Source organism: Salmo trutta, chromosome 20 (assembly GCF_901001165.1).
Source record: "Salmo trutta chromosome 20, fSalTru1.1, whole genome shotgun sequence".
In the NCBI taxonomy this organism is placed as follows: Eukaryota; Metazoa; Chordata; class Actinopteri; order Salmoniformes; family Salmonidae; genus Salmo; species Salmo trutta.
In genome coordinates, this window is record NC_042976.1 from 54,179,008 (window position 1) to 54,202,213 (window position 23,206).

At 43.7% G+C, this 23,206-nt stretch overlaps 1 protein-coding gene and 1 long non-coding RNA gene across 2 annotated transcripts in view; both read right to left on the minus strand.

Moving 5' to 3' along the window:
* Positions 1-23,206, minus strand: part of tbc1d4 (TBC1 domain family, member 4) — a 172,971-nt gene that overhangs the window by 109,273 nt on the left and 40,492 nt on the right. Inside the window, exons 2-4 of the mRNA XM_029703680.1 lie at positions 4,343-4,471; positions 3,820-4,069; positions 3,205-3,452 (exon numbers count right to left, since the gene is read on the minus strand). Of these exons, the coding sequence (XP_029559540.1) occupies positions 3,205-3,452; positions 3,820-4,069; positions 4,343-4,471 (627 nt within the window). The remainder of the gene's footprint in view (positions 1-3,204; positions 3,453-3,819; positions 4,070-4,342; positions 4,472-23,206) is intronic.
* On the minus strand, positions 1,291-3,204 carry LOC115156243 (uncharacterized). The gene is made up of 2 exons (XR_003868214.1): positions 3,128-3,204; positions 1,291-2,880 (listed from the first exon to the last, which is right to left on the minus strand). It is a non-coding gene; the product is annotated as an uncharacterized LOC115156243 (long non-coding RNA).

Consider the following 23,206-nt stretch of genomic DNA (forward strand, 5'->3'; position numbering starts at 1 on the left):
TCCAGTCCGGCGAATGGGGTGTACGCCTTTGCCGGCGCTCTGGCCGTTAAAGGCGACCCCCATGCACCCTCCTTGTATTTTGCGCATCCCCTTATATAGGGACACCTGTACTCCTATTGCCTGCAGGTGTGTGCATAATTTTCTCTCAGGCTATTCGCTGCCTAGGCAGGAGCTCCCCTATGGGGCGGAGCTCCACGATATGGAACTGATAATTATGAGTTTTTTACTCAGCTAGTCTCGAGAAACATTAAGAGTCCTCACTGTCCGAAACTGAGTACAAATGTATCTGACACCGAGACAAGACCAAAACTCAATATGTGGTCTCGGGACCGGACTCAAGACCGGTCTCACGTACTAAAATGCTGCATTGAACCACAATATTGTGGTAACTACTACTCTGGCGCTGTAATTGCCCTTTTAAATGGGACATAATATAAGGCCCAGCTGGCCTGTATATTGTAACGGAGAGATACTTGACATTAAAATGATTTGCAGCACATAGAACTGGCAAGACTATATGTGGGAGAGGATTGAATGACAAACCGTCCACAGGCAGGGAGTGTTTTAATGACTATGTGTGTGAGCCAGAAAGCAGAGAGCTGCATTGCTTCATCATAAAACAGCAGCCAAATTACTGAAATGGGACAATTCAAGCAAGCCTCATAGAGCAGGAATGTTGAGTGGTCTTTCACAGCTCTTCACGCAGATTTGGAATCCTCAATTTAAAATTCAGGTCAAGAAACTGATTAGTATGGTTGCTTCTAGTAGCCTACTATCAAGGACCTAGAAGACTACACAAGGGCACAAGTTGATATCCTCCAGAATGATATTGACTGGACTGTGATATTTGTCAAGTACATTGATGTGACAGAGAAATTCCGTTACTTAAAATATTTGCGCTCAAAACTTGAAAATAAAACGATAACCCAAAACTATTACGTAGCTGAAGTTTGAACCCAGTTTGAAGAGGGCAAACTATTCAACTTCATGCTCAAGAAATTTGACCACATGATGTAACGAAGTATTCTTCCAAAGAAACTGCCATTAAGGGAATAAGAAAATAACCTAACTGAATGTTCAGAAGCATACAGTGACCAATAAGATGATTTTGCACACTACATTTTTTCCCTTGAGAAGGAAGCCGCCACAGCCTGGTTAAAGTATTTGATGATCAAATTCTTCTATTGAAATGCCATTCTCTGTAACTAGGGGTGTGAGCGTTAAAATTTAAAACCAAATTGGGATCCTTGACAATAAGAGAAATCCCTACACGGAAAACATTTTTCTTTCTTTGTTTTTTCCCACATTTTTTTTATAACAGTGCAGTTATCAAAAAAACATTTTATTTCCGATTTATTGCCTAAATATATGCTAGGCTACAAAAGGCCTGGGGAAAGTTGTGTAATTTAAATAAAACCAGAGATGAAGAGGCGAACTTGAGTCTACTTTGGAGAATTTGTGAGGTATGCAAGAAAAGACATTGCGAGACACAGATTACCAAGACATCTGCGCACCACTGTTCTTTCTGCCCCTCTCTCTCTCCCTGGCTCGCCGATTCTGTTGCGAAACATTTCAGAACGAAAGCAAACGGCACGAAACAGGGAGGGACCTACCTGAATTTGTCCAATAGAAACTTTCATTTTAGTTTGGATGAATGACTGTTTTGACTAATTACACCCCTGCTCTTTCCCTTCGCCAATGACACAAGTGTGTGTTCAGTCTTCGGTCTGTTGTGTGTAGAATATCCTAACCTATTCATTGATGATACGCCCTGCATTACTGAAGTTGCGAGACATTGAAAGCCAAGAAATTGCGAGATATAGCTTTTGATTGCCGATAGATAAGCCTGCCTGGTGGCTGACCTGCCTATACTGTCCCTTCTCCATCCCTGGCTAGCTCGTTGTGAAAGATGCGAGTGTTAGTGTTCTCAGAAGTACGGCAACAAAGTCTCCTCCGTTCCAAAAATATTGAATCTTAGGAGTCGATTCCTAGCAGAATCAAATCTTGACTCTCAGAAATGGGAGTCGACACCCTGGAATCAACGTGCAAGGACTCGAGGAATCAATTATTTTGGAATCGATTCTCCAACACTACGTCATCATCGTTAACAGTTGGAAAAATGGAAGAGAAAGGCAAGCAGGAATGTCATGTACTGTATGGCAATACTTTGAGAAGTTAAACGAGAAGCAAATGCAAACTTTGCAAGGTGGAATTGAGGTACAGTAATGGTATTACATGTGCAATATGAAAGGGATGCACCATGAGACCTGGCAGCAGCACAGCTGCACTGTGAATTCACATAGAACTTTATGAATTTTCCTTATCGTTTTAATGGAAAATAAATAAATATGGCAGTTTAACCGTTAAGACAACAGTATATTTGTCACAACCCTAACTGTAACACAGTTCCCTCCCTGATAACATGTTGCAGCACATGTTCCAGTTTGAGTGTTGTTGAGAAAGCTGCCAGACCCAAGGAGACCTCTCCCTCTCTCACTCCCTCCCCCTCTCTCCCTACATGCCATGTCCCATCTTCCTGTGAGTGACTGAATGTAGTCAGCTGGTAGTAGAGCTGTATCATGAGAGCATCAACACCTGAAGGAGCTAGCTACCTAAAAGCACAGGCTAACTCAAAGAATACAACAACTTTGACTTGAAGAGTATAAGTCAACAACTTCTCCTGGCCATAGTACTAGGGCTATAGTGTATTCCTATATACTATCACAGCTATTTGATATTCCTGTACTACAATACTGTATGTTACTACTATATATTACATGGTACTCCTCCTGAGTGTGCATATTCTTTTACTGGTTATCCTCAATGGTTTGGGATGGAAAGGGTGAGAGTTACACTACATCGCTAAAGGTATGTAGACACCTGCTCGTCAAACATCTCATTCCAAAATCATTGGCAGTAATATCGAACCGACAGTGGAAACGTCTAGGAGCAACAACGGCTCAGAAAGTACCTGCAGCAATGTTCCAACATCTAGTGGAAAGCTTTCCCAGAAGAGTGAGGGCTGTTATAGCAGCAAAGGAGGGACCAACTCCATATTCATGCCCATGATTTGGGAACGAGATGTTCGACGAGCAGGTGTCTACATACTTTTGGCCATGTAGTGTACCTACCCCACACACTTAAAAATTCTAAGACCTAGTCAAGAGCCCTACTACTGTATCCAAATATAAACCCAGCCTGCACCTGGAAGAGCATGGTGCGGTTTTTGTCGGCGTCTGAGGGCTGGACGTTGTTGGGGGCACTGGCGTGGCGGCGGCGTGCCGGGGCGGCTTTGAGCGCACCCTCTAGTGGCCTCCGCTGCAGACTGCCCGCCAGGCTGCTGCAACGCGTCCGGAACTCCTGCTGCTCCTCGAAACCAGAGTCCTCCAGGATGCACTCGGGGAAGGCCCCCCGCAGGCTGCCCAGGCTGGGACTGTTGGACATGATCTTCCCTGGGAGACATAAGAACGAGTCAATACCCTCTAGACCTTCAACCGCACACCCCCAAACACACAAACACAGGCTCCCCAGACATGCCCTTCACTACGGAGACATGTTCCAATTAGCTGGAAAATCTGTGAGACAACATCCTCAACCCCAACTTCATAACATTTGTGGAAAATGGGACATGGAATGATGTGTTTTACTACAACTTAGCCTAGAACATCAGTTTTCAACTACAAAAGGGGATTTTAAGGAAAGTTATGCTTTAAGGTCACATTTGAATTTATTTTTATCAAATGTTCTGTGTGGTACATTTCAGCAACAAGCTGCCCACATAAAGAATTGTTTGGACACTTTACTGGGAGAGGTCCTTACCTCCAGAACCTCCTCTGTTAGTGACCTCATCCACCTCCAGCCCCTCAGGTTCCTCCAGCCCCTCACTGTGGGTGGTTGAGGAGAGGGGGTCTCCGTCATCCCCCATGATGAACTCCACGGGGGCACTTTCTGTGGATCCCCGCTGGTCATTCAGAAGGCGCAGGTGCTTGCGCTCCAATTCATGCTGGCGGAACTTGTTGATGCAGTCATCAATGAGGGTGGAGGGAGCCTTCTTGTGGCCGATAGTCACCTTTGATTGATTGATTAATGGATACAATTGATTGATTGATACAATGACTGATTGATTTTATCTACTTGATCTATTACACAGACAATGTCAATTATGCATACAAATACAGCCATATCTGTTTTAGGGAGCTAAGCTCTCACATATGATTAAGATAATTCAGTCATCCCAAACACATACCTACATAAAGATACTGTATATGGCTTTGATTCATGTCAAATTATTGATGATAAACACACAGTAAGGTTGAAAATAGATCTGGTAGTTGTCCTGTACCTTGCCACAGTAGAGCACTTCAAACTTCTGGGAGTTATAGAAGGCCTCTTCAGTATCCCGCTTCGGCTTGGAGTCCTCCTTCAGGGCCGACTTTGACACCGCACGGACACTACTGATCACTTCTGGTACCTGGAGAGGAAGGGAGAGAGGGATGGAGGGAGGAGAGAGAAATATGGAGGGAGAAATGAGAAGAGGGGTGGGAGGAGTGTAGAAAGGGAAGAAAGTGTAAATGGTGAAATTAGTGAGATATAGATGTAATTATTGCAATAGTTTGTGAGTGGGAAACATACACTATAATTCAAAATTGACATGTTGAAATATAATCATTTTAAAATGCGCTAATTTCCCTAAATCAAATCAAATTTCTCACATGCGCTGAATACAACAGTGAAATGCTTACTTACATGCACTAAACCAGCAATGCAGTTCAAGAAATGAAGGAAAATATTTACTAAATTAACTAAAGTAAAAAAAATCATAAAAAGTAACACAATGAAATAACAATAACGAGGCTATATACAGTGGGTACCGGTACCGAGTCAATGTGCGGGGATACAGGTTAATCAAGGTAATTTGTACATGTAGGTAGGGGTAAAGTGACTATGCATAGATAATAAACAGCAAGTAGCAGCAATGTAAAAACAAAGAGTGTGGGGGGAGTCAATGTAAATAGTCCGCGTGGCCATTTGATTTGTATTTATTATGGATCCCCAGCAGCTACTCTTCCTGGGGTCTGTCAAAATTAAGGCACTTATATAATTTTTTACTTTTTTTATTTTACTGGGATCGGTTCCCCCCGCGGTACGGTTGAGGTAACGTAGGCTAATGTGACTAGCATGAGGTTGTAAATAACAAAAAAATGTCTGATATGGACAGAAAGCTTAAATTCGTGTTAATCTCACTGCACTATCCAATTTACAGTTGCTATTACAGTGAAAGAACACCATGCAATTGTTTGAGGAGAGTGCACAATTATGAACTTTAAAATGTACTAATAAACCAATTAGGCACATTTGGACAGTCTTGATACAACATTTTGAACAGATATGCAATGGTTCATTGGATCAGTCTAAAACATTGCACATAACCTGCTGCCATCTAGTGGCCATAATCCAAATTGCGCCTGGGCTGGAATAATACATTATAGCCTTTCTTTTGCATTTCAAAGATGGTACAAAAAAAATACAAAAAACACATGTTCTTTTCTTTGTGTTATCTTTTACCAGATCTAATGTGTTATATTCTCCTTCATTAATTTCACATTTCCACAAACTTCAAAGTGCTTCCTTTCAAATGGTATCAAGAATATGAATATCCTTGATTCAGGTCATGAGCTACAGGCTGTTAGATTCGGGTGTCATTTTAAGCGAAAATGTTTTTAAAAAAAAGGGTTGGGTCCTTAAGACTACACATTCATAACAGATCTTACAACACACTAAGTCTGTGCCCTCAGGACCCTACTCCACTACCACATATCTGCAACACAAAATCCATATGTACGTGTGTATGTTCTGTGTGTGTATGCATGTGTCTTCACCTGTGTTTGTGTTGCTTCATAGTCTCCTATGTTCCATAAGGTGTATTTGGAATAGAGCTCCATGTACTCATGGCTCTATGTAGTACTGTGTGCCTCCCATAGTCTGTTCTTGACTTGGGAACTGTGAAGAGACCTCTGGTGGCATGTCTTGTGGGATATGCATGGGTGTCTGAGCTTTGTGCTAGTCGTTTAACAACGTCTACCCCATAAGACTGCGCACACTGTCTACCTCCCATTGCATCTCTGTTTTTGTCCTGACGTCATCAGAGTGCTTTGTTAAACATAAATACCAAACTTGTTTTTGCATGGATTACACGACGCGCTTTTAACAGCTAGGACCACTGTTTCTTTCCCGGAATCCCACTTAACTGACAGGTTGAAGTCTGCTTGAAAGCTTTGACATGCAAGAAAAAGCCCATACATTGAGATAGCATTATATGTGTAATTTAGATGTTGTCCACAAGATGGCAGCAGTGTATGTGCAAAGTTTCAGACTGATCCAGTGAAGAATTACATTACTACACAATAGTTTTGTATAAGTCTGCCAGGAGTTTTCCCAAATGTGCCAAATTGGTTAATTTATACATTAGCAAGTATATAACTATAGAGAACATACAAAAATGGTATGGTGAAAACTAAAAATGTTTACACACTCCCAGGAATGTCATACATGATGGAACATTAGCTTCCCCTACAGAAAATACACTAAACTTCACACATCTAGATGGCTGGGTGATGGCTGGTGAGTGTGGAGCCAGAAACAGCTGTGGGGTCAATCTGTAGAACCCAGTTCCTACATTTGAATATATAAAATAATATTTTATCAAACAAAATTGTGCTACATTTTATCTTTGGTACCCTCAGGATGACTAATCAGAGGAAGATTTCTGAATGTAAGTACTTTATTTACCTTCAGAGGTGAATGTATCAAACTACTTGCCGTGATAAAAGTGTTTTGTTGTTGTGCACTATCCTCAAACAATAGCATGGTATTTTTTGCGGTAATAGCTACTGTAAATTGTACACTGCATTTAGATTAACAATAGTTTAAGCTTACTACCCATATAAGACATGTCTATGTCTCGGAAAGTTGGCAGTTGTTTACAACGTCATTCTAGTCAAATTATCACATATTGAGCAACAACTGTCCCGGTTTAGGGACGCCGATCCCGTAGAGGTTTTAACCTCTTATGGCTAGGGGGCAGTATTTTCACGGCTGGATAAAAAACGTACCCGATTTAATCTGATTATTAGTCCTGCCCAGAAACTAGAATATGCATATAATTATTAGCTTTGGATAGAAAACACCCCAAAGTTTCTAAAACTGTTTGAATGGTGTCTGTGAGTATAACAGAACTCATTTGGCAGGCCAAAACCTGAGAAGATTCTGTTCAGGAAGTACCCTGTCTGACCATTTCTTCCCCTTGTTGATTCTCTCTATCTATTACAAGGGATCTCTGCTGTTACGTGACACTTCCCACGTCTCCAATGGGCTCTCAAAGCCCGGGAAAAACCTGAATGACGTAATTCAAAGCCCTGGCTGAAACACACGAGTGCTTTTGCTAAGTGGTCTATCAGCAGACAAAAGACTTAGGCGCATGACCTGCCCGCCCCCGCCTTTCTGTTTATCCCTCTGTTTACAGACACGCAGATTCCCGGTCGGAATATTATCGCTTTTCTACGAGATAAATTGCATAAAATTGATTTTAAACAGCGGTTGACATGCTTCGAAGTATGGTAATGGAATATTTAGAATTTTTTTGTCACATTATGCGCCATGCGCGCGACCGTGATTTACCATTCTGATAGTGTCTAGAACTCACGAACAAAACGTCGCTGATGGAACATAACGATGGATTATTTGGGACCAAACCTACATTTGTTATTGAAGTAGAAGTCCTGGGAGTGCATTCTGACGAAGAACAGGAAAGGTAAGACCATTTTTCTTATAGGAAATATGATTTTGGTGAAGGCTAAACTGGGTGGGTGTCTAAATAGCTAGCCCGTGATGGCTGGGCTATGTACTTAGAATATTGCAAAATGTGCTTCATCCGAAAAGCTATTTTAAAATCGGACATATCGAGTGCATAGAGGAGTAATGTATCTATAATTCTTAAAATAATTGTTATGCTTTTTGTGAACGTTTATCGTGAGTAATTTAGTAAATTGTTAGTAAATTCCCCGGAAGTTTGCGGGGGGTATGCTAGTTCTGAACGTCACATGCTAATGTAAAAAGCTGTTTTTTGATATAAATATGAACTTGATTGAACAGACATGCATGTATTGTATAACATAATGTCCTATGGTTGTCATCTGATGAAGATCATCAAAGGTTAGTGCTGCATTTAGCTGTCTTCTGGGTTTTTGTGACATTATATGCTAGCTTGAAAAATGGGTGTCTGATTATTTCTGGCTGGGAATTTGTATTTCGCGCCACGCCCATCATTGGATATTGGAGCAGACATTCCGCTAGCGGAACATCTAGATGTAAGAGGTTAATTAAGGAGCCTTTTGGACCTAGACTTGGTGCTCCGGTACTGCTTGCAGTGCAGTAGCTGAGAGAACAGTCCATGACTTGGGTGACTGGAGTCTTTGAGAATTTTTTGGGCCTTCCTCTGACACCGCCTAGTATATAAGTTCTGGATGGCAGGAAGCTTGGCCCCAGTGATGTATTGGGCCGTACGCACGACCCTCCGTAGCGTCTTACAGTCGGATGCCAAGCAGTTGCCATACCAGGCGTTGATGCAACCAGTCAGGATGCTCTCAATGGTGGAGCTGTAGAACCTTGAGGACCTGGGGACCCATACCAAATCTATTCAGTCTCCTGATGGGGAAAAGGTGTTGTCTGCCCTCTTCACGACTGTCTTGGTGTGCTCGGACCATGATAATTTGTTGGTGATGTGGCCACCAAGGAACTTGAAACTCTCGACCCGCTCCACTACAGCCACGTCGATGTAAATGGGGGCCTGTTCGGCCCTCCTTTTCCTGTAGTCCACGATCTTGCAAATGTTGTTGTCCTGGCACCACACGGTCACGTCTCTGACCTCCTCCCTATAGGTTGTCTCGTCATTGTCGGTGTTAAGGCCTACCACTGTTGTTTTGTCAGTAAACTTAATAATGGTGTTGGGATTCGTGCTTGGCCACACAGTCGTGGGTGAACAGGGAGTACAGAAGGGGACAGAGCACGCACCCGAGGTGCCTCCGTGTTGAGGATCAGTGTGGCATATGTGTTGTTGCCTACCCTTACCGCCTTGGGGTGGCCCGTCAGGAAGTCCAGGATCCAGTTGCAGAGGGAGGTGTTTAGTCCCATGGTCCTTAGCTTAGTGATGAGCTTTGTGCGCACTATGGTGTTGAACACTGAGCTGTAGTCAAGGAGCAGTTCTCTCACATAGGTGTTCCTTTTGTCCAGCTGGGAAGGGGCAGTGTGGAGTGTGATTGAGATTGCATCATCTGTGGATCTGTTGGGGCGGTATGCGAATTGGAGTGGGTCTAGGGTTTCCGGGATGATGGGGTTGTTGTGAGCCATGACCAGCCTTTCAAAGCACTTCATGGCTACCGACGTAAGTGCTACGGGGCAGAAGTAATTTAATCAAATCAAATCAAAGTTTGTCAAGTGCGCTGAATACAAGAGGTGTAGACCTTACAGAGAAATGCTTACTTACAGGCTCTAACCAATAGTGCAAAAAAGGTATTAGGTGAACAATAGGTAAGTAAATAAATAAAAACAATAGTAAAAAGACAGTGAAAAATAACAGTAGCGAGGCCATATACAGTAGCGAGGCTATACAAGTAGCGAGGCTACATACAGACACCGGTTGGTCGGGCTGATTGAGGTAGTATGTACATGTAGATATGGTTAAAGTGACTATGCATATATGATGAACAGAGAGTAGCAGTAGCGTAAAATAGGGGTTGGCGGGTGGTGGATGGCGGGACCCAATGCAGATAGCCCGGTTAGCCAATGTGCGAGCACTGGTTGGTCGAGCCAATTGAGGTAGTATGTACATGAATGTATAGTTAAAGTGACTCTGCATATATGATAAACAGAGAGTAGCAGCAGCGTAAAAGAGGGGTTGGGGGGGCACACAATGCAAATAGTCTGGGTAACCATTTGATTACATGTTCAGGAGTCTTATGGCTTAGGAGTAAAAACTGTTGAGTAGCCTTTTTGTCCTAGACTTGGCACTCCGGTACCGCTTGCCATGCGGTAGTAGAGAGAACAGTCTATGACTTGGCGGCTGGGGTCTTTGACAATTTATAGGGCCTTCCTCTGACACCGCCTAGTGTAGAGGTCCTGGACGGCAGGCAGCTTAGCCCCAGTGATGTACTGGGCCGTACGCATTACCCTCTGTAGTGCCTTGCGGTCGGAGGCCAAGCAATTGCCTTACCAGGCAGTGATGCAACCAGTCAGGATGCTCTCGATGTTGCAGCTGTAGAACCTTTTGAGGATCTCAGGACCCATGCGAAATCTGTTTAGTTTCCTAAGGTGGAATAGGCTTTCTCGTGCCCTCTTCACGACTGTCTTGGTGTGTTTGGACCATTCTAGTTTGTTGGCGATGTGGACAGCAAGAAACTTGAAGCTCTCAACCTGCTCCACCACAGCCCCGTCGATGAGAATTGGGGGCGTGCTCGGTCCTCCTTTTCCTGTAGTCCACAATCATCTCCTTAGCCTTGGTCAAGTTGAGGGATAGGTTGTTATTCTGGCACACCCGGCCTGGTCTCTGACCTCCTCCCTATAGGCTGTCTCGTCGTGTTCGGTGATCAGGCTTACCACTGTTGTGTCGTTTGTAAACTTAATGATGGTGTTGGAGTCGTGCCTGCAATGCAGTCGTGGGTGAACAGGGAGTACAGGAGGGGGCTGAACACGCACCCCTGGGGGGCTCCAGCGTTGAGGATCAACGTGGCAGATGTGTTGCTACATAGCCTCACTACCTGGGGGCGGCCCATCACGAAGTCCAGGATCCAGTTGCAGAGGGAGGTATTTAGTCCCAGGATCCTTAGCTTAATGATTTGCTTTAAGGGTACTATGGTGTTGAACGCTGAGCTGTAGTCAATGAATAGCATTCTCACATAGGTGTTCCTTTTGTCCAAAGGGCAGTGTGGAGGGAAAGGGCAGTGCAATAGAGATTGCATCATCTGTGGATCTGTTTGGGCGGTATGCAAATTGGAGTGGGTCTAGGGTTTCTGGGATAATGGTGTTGATGTGAGCCCTTACCAGCCTTTCAAAGCACTTCATGGCTACGGACATGAGTGCTACGGGTCTGTAGTCATTTAGGCAGATTGCCTTCGTGTTCTTGGGAACAGGGACTATGGTGGTCTGCTTGAAACATTTAGGCAGGTTACCTTCGCTGTCTTGAAAACAGGGAGCATGGTGGTCTGCTTGAAACAGTAGGCATTACAGACTCAGTCAGGGAGAGGTTGGCAATGTCAGTTAAGATACTTGCCAGTTGGTCCGTGCATGCTCGAAGTACACGACCTGGTAGTCCTTCTGTCGCTGCGGCCTTGTGAATGTTGACCTGCTTAAAAGGTCTTTCTCACATCGGCTACGGGGAGCGTGATCACACAGTCGTCCGGAACAACTAGTGCTCTCATGCATGCTTCAGTGTTGCTTGCCTTGAAAGTCACTGGGCAGCTCACGGCTGGGTTTCCCTTTGTAGTCCGTAATAGTTTTCAAGCCATGCCACATCCAACCAGCGTCAGAGCCGGTGTAAAAGGATTCAATCTTAGCCTTGTATTGACGGTTTGCCAGCTTGATGTTTCGTCTGTGGGCATAGTGGGATTTCTTATAAGAGTCCAGATTATAATTAACAGTTTGTGTTACTACCTTACACAAACTTGCATTTTCATCTCATACAAATGATTACAACATTTTTACCTCAGATTGGTGATGTTAATATAAAAGTTTATAGTCACCAAGATGACACTAAATCGATTGCTTTAAAACAGATAACAATATCTTTGGTTTGGTACCGTTGATTTGATCATACACGCTTGTCCATTGCAGGACTGTCACTATTTAGACCTAACTGTGGGAGAGATGATTTGTTGAAATTATCCAGTCAAAAAGGTCCTATTTTCTTTTTCGTATTGGCCATCTACCATAAACACTGTCTCACAAGGAGATGAGTTGATGGACACTACATGTTGAAATCTATTGAAAGGTATACCCAAGTTCGTTGTGGTTTGTCTTTAAGAAGAGTGGAATTGGCACATACAGTTGAAGTCGGAAGTTTATATACACTTAGGTTGGAGTCAATAAAACTCGTTTTTCAACCACTCCACAAATGTATTGTTAACAAACTTCCTATTTCGCAAACAAAGCATCCTTCACTCATGCTGCCAAACATACCCTAGTAAAACTGACTATCCTACTGATCCTTGACTTCGGCGATGTCATTTCCAAAATAGCCTCCAATACTCAACTAATAGGATGCAGTCCATCAAGGTGCCATCCGTTTTGTCACCAAAGCCCCATACACTACCCACCACTGCGACCTGTATGCTCTCGTTGGCTGGCCCTCGCTTCATATCTGTCGCCCATCCCACTGGCTCCAGGTCATCTATCAGTTGTTGCTAGGTAAAACCCCGCCTTATCTCAGCTCACTGGTCACCATAGCAGCACCCACCCACCGCAGGCGCTCCAGCAGGTATATTTCACTGGTCACCCCCAAAGCCAATTCCTCCTTCGGCCACCTTTCCTTCCAGTTCTCTGCTGCCAATGACTGGAACGAACTGCAAAAATCACTGAAGCTGGAGACTCATATCTCCCTCACTAGCTTTAAGCACCAGCTGTCAGAGCAGCTCCCAGATCACTGCACCTGTACATAGCCAATCTGTAAATAGCCCATCCAACTACCTCATCACCATACTGTTATTTATTTTATTACTTTGCTAGTTTGCACCCCAGTACTGACACTTGCACACTCATCTTCTGCACATCTATCACCCCAGTGTTTAATTTGCCATACTATAATAATTTCACCACTATGGCCTATTTATTGCCTCACCCCTCTTATCTTACCTCATTTGCACACACTATATACAGACTTTCTCTATTGTATTATTGACTGTATGTTTGTTTATTCCATGTGTAACCCTGTGTTGTTGTTTGTGTCGCACTGCTTTGCTTTATCTTGGCCAGGTCGCAGTTGTAAATGAGAACTTGTTCTCAACTAGCCGACCTGGTTAAATAAAGGTGAAATAAAAAAAAATTATATACAAAAAACTATAGTTTTGGCAAGTCAGTTAGGACATCTACTTTGAGCATGACACAAGTAATTATTCCAACAATTGTTTACAGACAGATTATTTCACTTATAATTCACTCCATCACAATTCCAGTGGATCAGAAGTTTACATACGCTAAGTTGACTGTACCTTTAAACAGCTTGGAAAATTCCAGAAAATGATGTCATGGCTTTAGAAGCTTCTGATAGGCGAATTGACATCATTTGAATCAATTGGAGATGAACCTGTGGATGTATTTCAAGGCCTACCTTCAAACTCAGTGCCTCTTTGCTTGACATCATGGGAAAATTTTTATAAAATCAGCCAATACCTCCACAAGTCTAGTTCAACCTTGGGAGCAATTTCCAAACGCCCGAAGGTACCACGTTCATATGTACAAACAATAGTACGCAAGTATAAACACCATGGGACCACACATCCGTCATCCCGCTCAGGAAGGAGACACGTTCTGTCTCCTAGAGATGAACATACTTTTGTGCGAAAAGTGCAAATCAATCCCAGAACAGCAGCAAAGGACCTTCTGAATATGCTGGAGCAAACAGGTACAAAAGTATCGATATCGACAGTAAAACGAGTCCTATATCGACATAACCTGAAAGGTCGCTCAGCAAGGAAGAAGCCACTGCTCCAAAACCGCCATAGAAAAAGCCAGAATACAGTTTGCAATTGCACATGGGGACAGAGAATGTACTTTTTGGAGAAATATCCTCTGGTCTGATGAAACAAAAATAGAACTTTTTGGCCATAATGACCATCCTTATGTTTGGAGGAAAAAGGGGGAGGCTTGCAAGCCAAAGAACACCATCCCAACCGTGAAGCACGGGGGTGGCAGCATCATGTTGTGGGGGTGCTTTGCTGCAGGAGGGACTGGAGCACTTCACAAAATAGATGGCATCATGAGGCAGGAAAATTATGTGGATATATTGAAGCAACATCTCAAGACATCAGTCAGGAAGTTAAAGCTTGGTCGCAAATGGGTCTTCCAAATGGACAATGACCCCAAGCATACTTCCAAGTTGTGGCAAAATGGCTTAAGGACAACAAAGTCAAGGTTTTGGAGTGGCCATCACAAAGCCCTGACCTCAATCCTTTAGAACATTTGTGGGCAGAACTGAAAAAGGGTGTGCAAGCAAGGAGGCCTACAAACCTGACTCAGTTACACCAGCTTTATCAGGAGGATTGGGACTAAATTCACCCAACTTATTGTGGGAAGCTTGTGGAGGGCTACCCGAGACCCAAGTTAAACAATTTAAAGGCAATGCTACCAAATACTAATTGAGCGTATGTAAACTTCTGACTCACTGGGAATGTGATGAAAGACATAAAAGCTGAAATAAATAATTCTTTCTACTATTATTCATTTCACATTCTTAAAAAAAAGTGGTGATCCTAACTGACCTAAGACAGGGAATTTTTACTCTGATTAAATGTCAGGAATTGTGAAAAACTGTGTTTAAATGTATTTGGCTAAGGTGTATGTACATTTCTGACTTCAACTGTAACTACTAACCACAACAACAGACCACAACCACACAACTACTGACCACAAGTATCGACCAAAACTACTCTCCACAACTGAACCTACTGACCTAAACCACACAACTACTGACCTCAACCACACAACTACTGACCACAACTATCGACCAAAACTACTCTCCACAACTGAACCTACTGACCTCAACCACACAACTACTGACCTCAATCACACAACTGCTGACCACAACTATCGACCAAAACCACTCTCCACAACTGAACCTACTGACCTCAACCACACAACTACTGACCTCAATCACACAACTGCTGACCACAACTATCGACCAAAACCACTCTCCACAACTGAACCTTCTGACCTCAACCACACAACTACTGACCACAACTATCGACCAAAACTACTCTCCACAACTGAACCTACTGACCTCAATCACACAACTACTGATCAAAACTACTCACCACAACTGAACCTACTGACCTCAATCACACAACTACTGACCACAACCACACAACTACTGACCTCAACCACACAACTACTGACCTCAACCACACAACTACTGACCTCAACTACTGACCACAACCACACAACTACTGAACCAAACTACTGACCACTATCATTGATATGAAAGTAAAGTTTCAAACAACGTGTGAGCAGCATTATGTGAAAATGGATGACAAATACTCCTCCTAGACTGATGGAAAGATTCACTAATACATTTATAGCTATTCATACTCCTTTACTTACTGCACATTTTGTTGTGTTACAGCCTGAATTCCAAATGAATTAAAATGATATTTTTTCTCACCCATCTACACACAATACCCCATAATGACAAAGTGTAAACAGTTTTTTATTGTATTTTTTTGCAAACGTATAGAAAATTAAATACCGAAATATCTCATTTGCATAAGTATTCACACTACATGTTAGAATCACGTTTGGCAGCGATTACAACTGTGAGTCTTTCTGGGTAAGTCTCTAAGAGCTTCGCACCCCTGAACTGTACAATATTTATTACAAAGATTATTCAGGCTCTGTCAAGTTGGTTGCTAAACAGACTTTTTCAAGTCCTGCCATACATTTTCAAGCCGATTTAAATCAAAACTATAACTAGGCCACTCAGGAACATTCAATGTGGTCTTGAGGAGTGGTACGCAGTGATGTGCTGTGTTGGATTGCCCCAAACATAAGCCTTTGTATTCAGGACATAAAGTACATTTCTTTGCCAAATGTTTTGCAATTTTACTTTATTGCCTTATTACAAAAAGGATGCAATTTTTTGAATATTTGTATTCTGTACAGGCTTCCTTCTTTTCACTCTGTCATTTAGGTTAGTATTGTGGAGTAACTATAATGATGTTGATCCATTCTCAGTTTTCTCCAATCACAGCCATAAAACTGTTTTACTTCCTCTTTGGCAACTGAGTTAGGAAGGACGCCTGTATCTTTGTAGTGACTGGGTGTATTGATACACCATCCAAAGTGTAATTAATAACTTCACCATGCTCAAAGGGATTTTCAAAGATAATTGTATGTGTGGGGTACATTTAAAAGTAAATTTTGTATTTTTATTGAATTTGAAAACATACAACATACTTGCAGTAAAGCCTCTCAACATTTACATTACATTCAGTCATCTAGCAGACATCCATCCGAGCGACCCACAGGAGCAACCACGGTCAAGCACCCCACCCAAGGGCACATCGCCAGATCTCTCACCAAGTCAAATTGGGGACCGAACCAGCGACCTCTTGGCCACCGGCCCAAGCTCCCAACCAACCACCAACTATTCAAGATCCCCCCACAGTTCTCCCGAGGGCAGCCCCTCAACCATCCGAGACAAAAACTCCCCCTCCACCCCATCTCACCTACAGTGCATTCGGAAAGTATTCAGACCCCTTGACCTTTTCCAAATTTTGTTACGTTACAGCCTTATTCTAAAATTATTAGATATATTTTTTCCCTCATCAATCTACACACCATACCCCATAATGACAAAGCAAAAGCAGGTTTTTAGAAATGTGTGTGAATTTAAATGTATTTTTAAATGGAAATATTACATTTACATAACTTTTCAGACCCTTTACTTAGTCCGTTGTTGAAGCACCTTTGGCAGTGATTACAGCCTCGAGTCTTCTTACTGTAGGTATGATGCTACAAGCTTGGCATACCTATATTTGGGGTGTTTCTCCCATTCTTCTCTGCAGATCCTCTCAAGCTCTGTCAGGTTGGATGGGGAGTGTTTTCAGGTCCCTCCAGAGATATCCAATTGGGTTCCGGGCTCTGGTTGGGCCACTCAAGGACATTCAGAGACTTGTCCCAAAGCCACTCCTGCATTGTCTTGGCTATGTCCTTAGGGTCGTTGTCCTGTTTTGAGGTGAACCTTCACCCCAGTCTGAGGTCCTGAGCGCTCTGGAGCAGGTATTCATCAAGGATCTCTGTACTTTGCTCTGTTTATCTTTTCCTCGATCCTGACTAGTTTCCCAGTCCCTGCTGCTGAAAAACATCCCCACAGCATGATGCTGTCACCGCCATGCTTCACCGTGGGTAAGGTGCGTGGTTTCCTCCAGACGTGACGCTTGGCATTCAAGTCAAAGAGTTCAAGTTTGGTTTAATCAGATCATAGAATCTTGTTTCTCATGTTCTGAGAGTCTTTCAGGTGCCTTTTGGCAAAATCCAAATCGGGCTGTCATGTGCCTTTTACTGAGGAGTGACTTCTGTCTGGCCACTATACCATCTAGGCCTGATTGGTGGAGTGCTGCAGACATGGTTATCCTTCTGGAAGGTTCTCCCATCTTCACAGAGGACCTCTGGAGCTCTGTCAGAGTGACCATCGGGTTCTTGGTCACCTCCCTGACCAAGGCCCTTTTCCCAGATTGCTCAGTTTGGCCGGGCGGCGAGCTCTAGGAAGAGTCTTGGTGGTTCCAAACTTCTTCCATTTAAGAATGATGGAGGCCACTGTGTTCTTGGGGATCTTCAATGCTGCAGAAATGTTTTGGTACCCTTCTCCAGATCTGTGCCTTGACACAATCCTGTCTCAGAGCTCTACAGACAGTTCCTTTGACCTCATGGCTTGGTTTTTGCTCTGACATGCACTGTCAACTGTGGACCTTATATAGACAGGTGTGTGCCTTTCCAAATCATGTCCAATAAATGGAATTTACCACAGGTGCACTCCAGTCAAGTTGTAGAAACATCAAGGATGATCAATGGAAACAGGATGCACCTGAGCTCAATTTCAAGTCTCATAGCAAAGGGTCTGAATACTTATGGAAATAAGGTATTTTTATTTAGTATTTTTAATAAATTAGCAAAAATTCTACAAACCTGTTTTTGCTTTGTCATTATAGGGTATTGTGTGTAGATTGATGAGGAAAAACATGTATTTAATCAATTTTAGAATAAGGCTGTAACATAACAAAATGTGGAAAAGTAAAGGGATCTGAAATCTTTCCGAATGCACTGTATGTTTTCAAAACGCATACTGCCTCCAGCTCACATTGTGAATTGATGGGTGACACGCAGATAGCCTGTTGCCGGCACTTGAATGGGAGGCGAGTTTCAATTACCAGTTGATAATTTTTTTTAAAAGAGACGCACAGGCCATTTGAATTCCACTTAATTATGCAAATTAAGCTATAGACCAATAAGCATGATGGTAAAATGTATTTACACCGACTGGTATTTCCATCAATGAATAAAAAGCATTATTTTGCAATGGGATTTCTTTTTTCTCCCGGTCGCCTGGCTCTGGACCAATGCATCAGCTGTTGCCCGTATCTCTGCCCTAATAGAATGCCTCTCTTTCTGCTGGTCTGCCTTCAATGACTCGATCTCGGTCTTCAAAACTTTGAATCTGATCCATGTGCACCTTCATCAGATGAGCAGAATGGTACCGCCCTGAGCCCCCATCGATTAGTGGCCTATATTAGAAACAATAGATAAATTAACTCAAACTTTAGAATTACAAGTGATACTTCCACACAAATGCTGCATAGAGAAACACATTTTAAGAATATAGCAAAACTCATACACTCACACGACTGATGCCCATCGCCCTGCCATTGCTATGGAACAAATCAGAATGTTTGTAAACAAAGCCTTTCTGGTCGTCCCGGGTTGCAAGTGTCGGAAAGCTGGACTCGAGGACGCATAGGAATGCTATCTGTAATTACAATCTTGGATAGATAGCTAATCTGTACCATTTATGAAAATAGCTACAATTTTCTCACTGTATTTTAACTTATCCAATCTTCACACACCGCCACTCTGCAGCATGCATGCAGACGTACGTTAGCTAGCCCATCTGTAGCACCCAACAGAAACCAATGGCAAAGTTACTATTGAAGCTATTTCATTTATTTGCTGAGACTTGGCCTATTTAGAAGGCTATTTTTGTCAGCATAAAACTGAGTGACGCACTCCTTCGTGGCTTTCGTTCAAAATAAGTTATACTATAATACAAGGTTAAAAGACACATTCTTTCTGATCATCTTTTGCATATGCAGTCTCTCTCGCGTTAGGGCAAATTAGGTCTGTGATATTGAGTTCGAAATGTGAAACTTTAGAGAACTTAAGCCTCAAATACATTGCAAGTTTTCCCATTTTGGCCATTAGGCTACCATTTACAATAGGACTCAACTCTATTGGTAGCATAAACTGTGGCACAAATTAGAGGATTTTTCACACCTAGCCAAGCTATTAAGACTATTCTTTAGTAAATTAATGGAGGTGTGAATGCTTCTGTCCGAGTCGCTCTCCTCTAGCACTAGTCCTGTGTCGGCAAAAATATCAGCTGGTAGGTGGTCCCGAGGTTGAGAGAGAACTTAGGTAATTAAAATAGTGCAATTACACTTAAGATGTGGACTGACGAATTTTCAAAAAATGGGATACTTGTGCCTTACAGACCATTACATAAACAAAAAGTGGGTGCTCGAGGAGAGGGTGCTATCCACCATGGAATGGGACAGTTCCCAGCTCAAAACAGCAGAAAACATAAGGCGGCCAGCTATTGTGAAAGAATACCTGTGGATCTTGTTGATTTCCACTATCACTTCAAAAGAAGCCACACTAGCCTTGGTGGCAAGCAAACAGCCTACTCTTCACCTGGTAATTGAATAAAGCGTCACCGTTTTAGTAGCTTTTTTTGTTGCCCAATTCAGGCTTTCATTCATAGACCATACGCAGGCCATTTGGTAAAAGTCTGAGTAGGCATACACTAAATACAGCTATATTCGATTCTGGGAATTGTTTATTTACATTTCAATTCAACTACAGTGGCAAGAAAAAGTATGTGAACCCTTTGGAATTACCTGAACTTCTGCATAAATTGGTCATACAATTTGAGCTGATATTCAAGTTACAACAGACAAAAACAGTCTGCTTAAACTAATTACACACAAACAATTATACGTTTTCATGTCTTTATTGAACACACTGTGTAAACATTCACAGTGCAGGGAGGGGAAATGATGTGAACCCTTGGATTTAATAACGGTTTGACCCTCCTTTGGCAGCAATAACCTCAACCAAATGTTTTCTGTAGTTGCGGATCAGACCTGTACAACGGTCAGGAGGAATTTTGGACCATTCCTCTTTACAGAACTGTTTCAGTTCAGCAATATTCTTGGGATGTCTGGTGTGAACTGCTCTCTTGAGGTCATGCCAGAGCATCTCAATCGGGTTGAGGTCAGGACTCTGACTGGGCCACTCCAGAAGGCGTATTTTCTTCTGTTGAACCCATTCTGTTGTTGATTTACTTCTGTGTTTTGGGTCGTTGTCCTGTTGCGTCACTAAACTTCTGTTGAACTTCAATTGGCAGACAGATAGCCTAACATTCTGCTGCAAAATGTCTTGATAAACTTGGGAATTCATTTTTCCGTCGATGATAGCAAGCTGTCCAGGGCCTGAGGCAGCAAATCATCTCCAAACCATGATGCTCCCTTCACGATACATTACAGTTGGGATGAGGTTATGATGTTGGTGTGCTGTGCCTTTTTTTTCCTCCACACATAGTGTTGTGTGTTCCTTCCTAACATCTCAACTTTAGTTTCATCAATCCACAGAATATTTTGCCAGTGGCGCAGTGGAACATCCAGATGCTCTTTTGCTAACTTCAGACATGCAGCAATGTTTTTTTTGGACAGCACTGGCTTCTTCCGTGGTGTCCTCCAATGAACACCATTCTTGTACAGTGTTTTACGTATCGTAGACTCATCAGATGCTAGCATGTTCCAGATTTCTGTTAGTCTTTAGCTGACTCTCTAGGATTCTTCTTAACCTCATTGAGCATTCTGCGCTGTACTCTTGCAGTCATCTTTGCAGGATGGCCACTCCTAGGGAGAGAACCAACAGTGTAGAACATTTATAGACAATTTGTCTTACCGTGGACTGATGAACATCAAGGCTTTTAGAGATACTTTTGTAAACCTTTCCAGCTTTATGCAAGTCGACAATTGTTAATCTTAGGTCTTCTGAGATCTTTTTTTTCATTTACATTTAAGTCATTTAGCAGACGCTCTTATCCAGAGCGACTTACAAATTGGTGCATTCACCTTATGATATCCAGTGGAACAACCACTTTACAATAGTGCATCTAAATATTTTTAGTGGGGGGGGGGGGGGGTTAGAAGGATTACTTTATCCTATCCCAGGTATTCCTTAAAGAGGTGGGGTTTCAGGTGTTTCCGGAAGGTGGTGATTGACTCCGCTGTCCTGGCGTCGTGAGAGAGATTGTTCCACCATAGGGGTGCCAGAGCAGCGAACAGTTTTGACTGGGCTGAGCGGGAACTGTGCTTCCTCAGAGGTAGGGGGGCGAGCAGGCCAGAGGTGGATGAGCACAGTGCCCTCGTTTGGGTGTAGGGACTGATCAGAGCCTGAATGTACGGAGGTGCCGTTCCCCTCACGGCTCCGTAGGCAAGCACCATGGTCTTGTAGCGGATGCGAGCTTCAACTGGAAGCCAGTGGAGAGAGCGGAGGAGTGGGGTGACGTGAGAGAACTTGGGAAGGTTGAACACCAGACGGGCTGCAGCGTTCTGGATGAGTTGTAGGGGTTTAATGGCACAGGCAGGGAGCCCAGCCAACAGCGAGTTGCAATAATCCAGACGGGAATTGACAAGTGCCTGGATTAGGACCTGCGCCGCTTCCTGTGTGAGGCAGGGTCGTACTCTGCAAATGTTGTAGAGCATGAACCTACAGGATCGGGTCACCGCCTTGATGTTAGTGGAGAACGACAGGGTGTTGTCCAGGGTCACGCCAAGGTTCTTAGCACTCTGGGAAGAGGACACAATGGAGTTGTCAACCGTGATGGCGAGATCATGGAACGGGCAGTCCTTCCCCGGGAGGAAAAGCAGCTCCGTCTTGCCGAGGTTCAGCTTGAGGTGGTGATCCGTCATCCACACTGATATGTCTGCCAGACATGCAGAGATGCGATTCGCCACCTGGTTATCAGAAGGGGGAAAGGAGAAGATTAATTGAGTGTCGTCTGCATAGCAATGATAGGAGAGACCATGTGAGGATATGACAGAGCCAAGTGACTTGGTGTATAGCGAGAATAGGAGAGGGCCTAGAACAGAGCCCTGGGGGACACCAGTGGTGAGAGCACGTGGTACGGAGACAGATTCTCGCCACGCCACCTGGTAGGAGCGACCTGTCAGGTAGGACGCAATCCAAGCGTGGGCCGCGCCGGAGATGCCCAACTCGGAGAGGGTGGAGAGGAGGATCTGGTGGTTCACAGTATCAAAGGCAGCAGATAGGTCTAGAAGGATGAGAGCAGAGGAGAGAGAGTTAGCTTTAGCAGTGCGGAGAGCCTCCGTGACACAGAGAAGAGCAGTCTCAGTTGAATGACCAGTCTTGAAACCTGACTGATTTGGATCAAGAAGGTCATTCTGAGAGAGATAGCACGAGAGCTGGCCAAGGACGGCACGTTCAAGAGTTTTGGAGAGAAAAGAAAGAAGGGATACAGGTCTGTAGTTGTTGACATCGGAGGGATCGAGTGTAGGTTTTTTCAGAAGGGGTGCAACTCTCGCTCTCTTGAACACGGAAGGAACGTAGCCAGCGGTCAAGGATGAGTTGATGAGCGAGGTGAGGTAAGGGAGAAGGTCTCCAGAAATGGTCTGGAGAAGAGAGGAGGGGATAGGGTCAAGCGGGCAGGTTGTTGGGCGGCCGGCCGTCACAAGACGCGAGATTTCATCTGGAGAGAGGGGGGAGAAAGAGGTCAAAGCACAGGGTAGGGCAGTGTGAGCAGGACCAGCGGTGTCGTTTGACTTAACAAACGAGGATCGGATGTCGTCGACCTTCTTTTCAAAATGGTTGATGAAGTCATTCGCAGAGAGGGAGGGGGGGGGAGGAGGATTCAGGAGGGAGGAGAAGATGGCAAAGAGCTTCCTAGGGTTAGAGGCAGATGCTTGGAATTTAGAGTGGTAAAAAGTGGCTTTAGCAGCAGAAACAGAAGAGGAAAATGTAGAGAGGAGGGAGTGAAGGGATGCCAGGTCCGCAGGGAGGCGAGTTTTCCTCCATTTCCGCTCGGCTGCCCGGAGCCCTGTTCTGTGAGCTCACATTGAGTCGTCGAGCCACGGAGCAGGAGAGA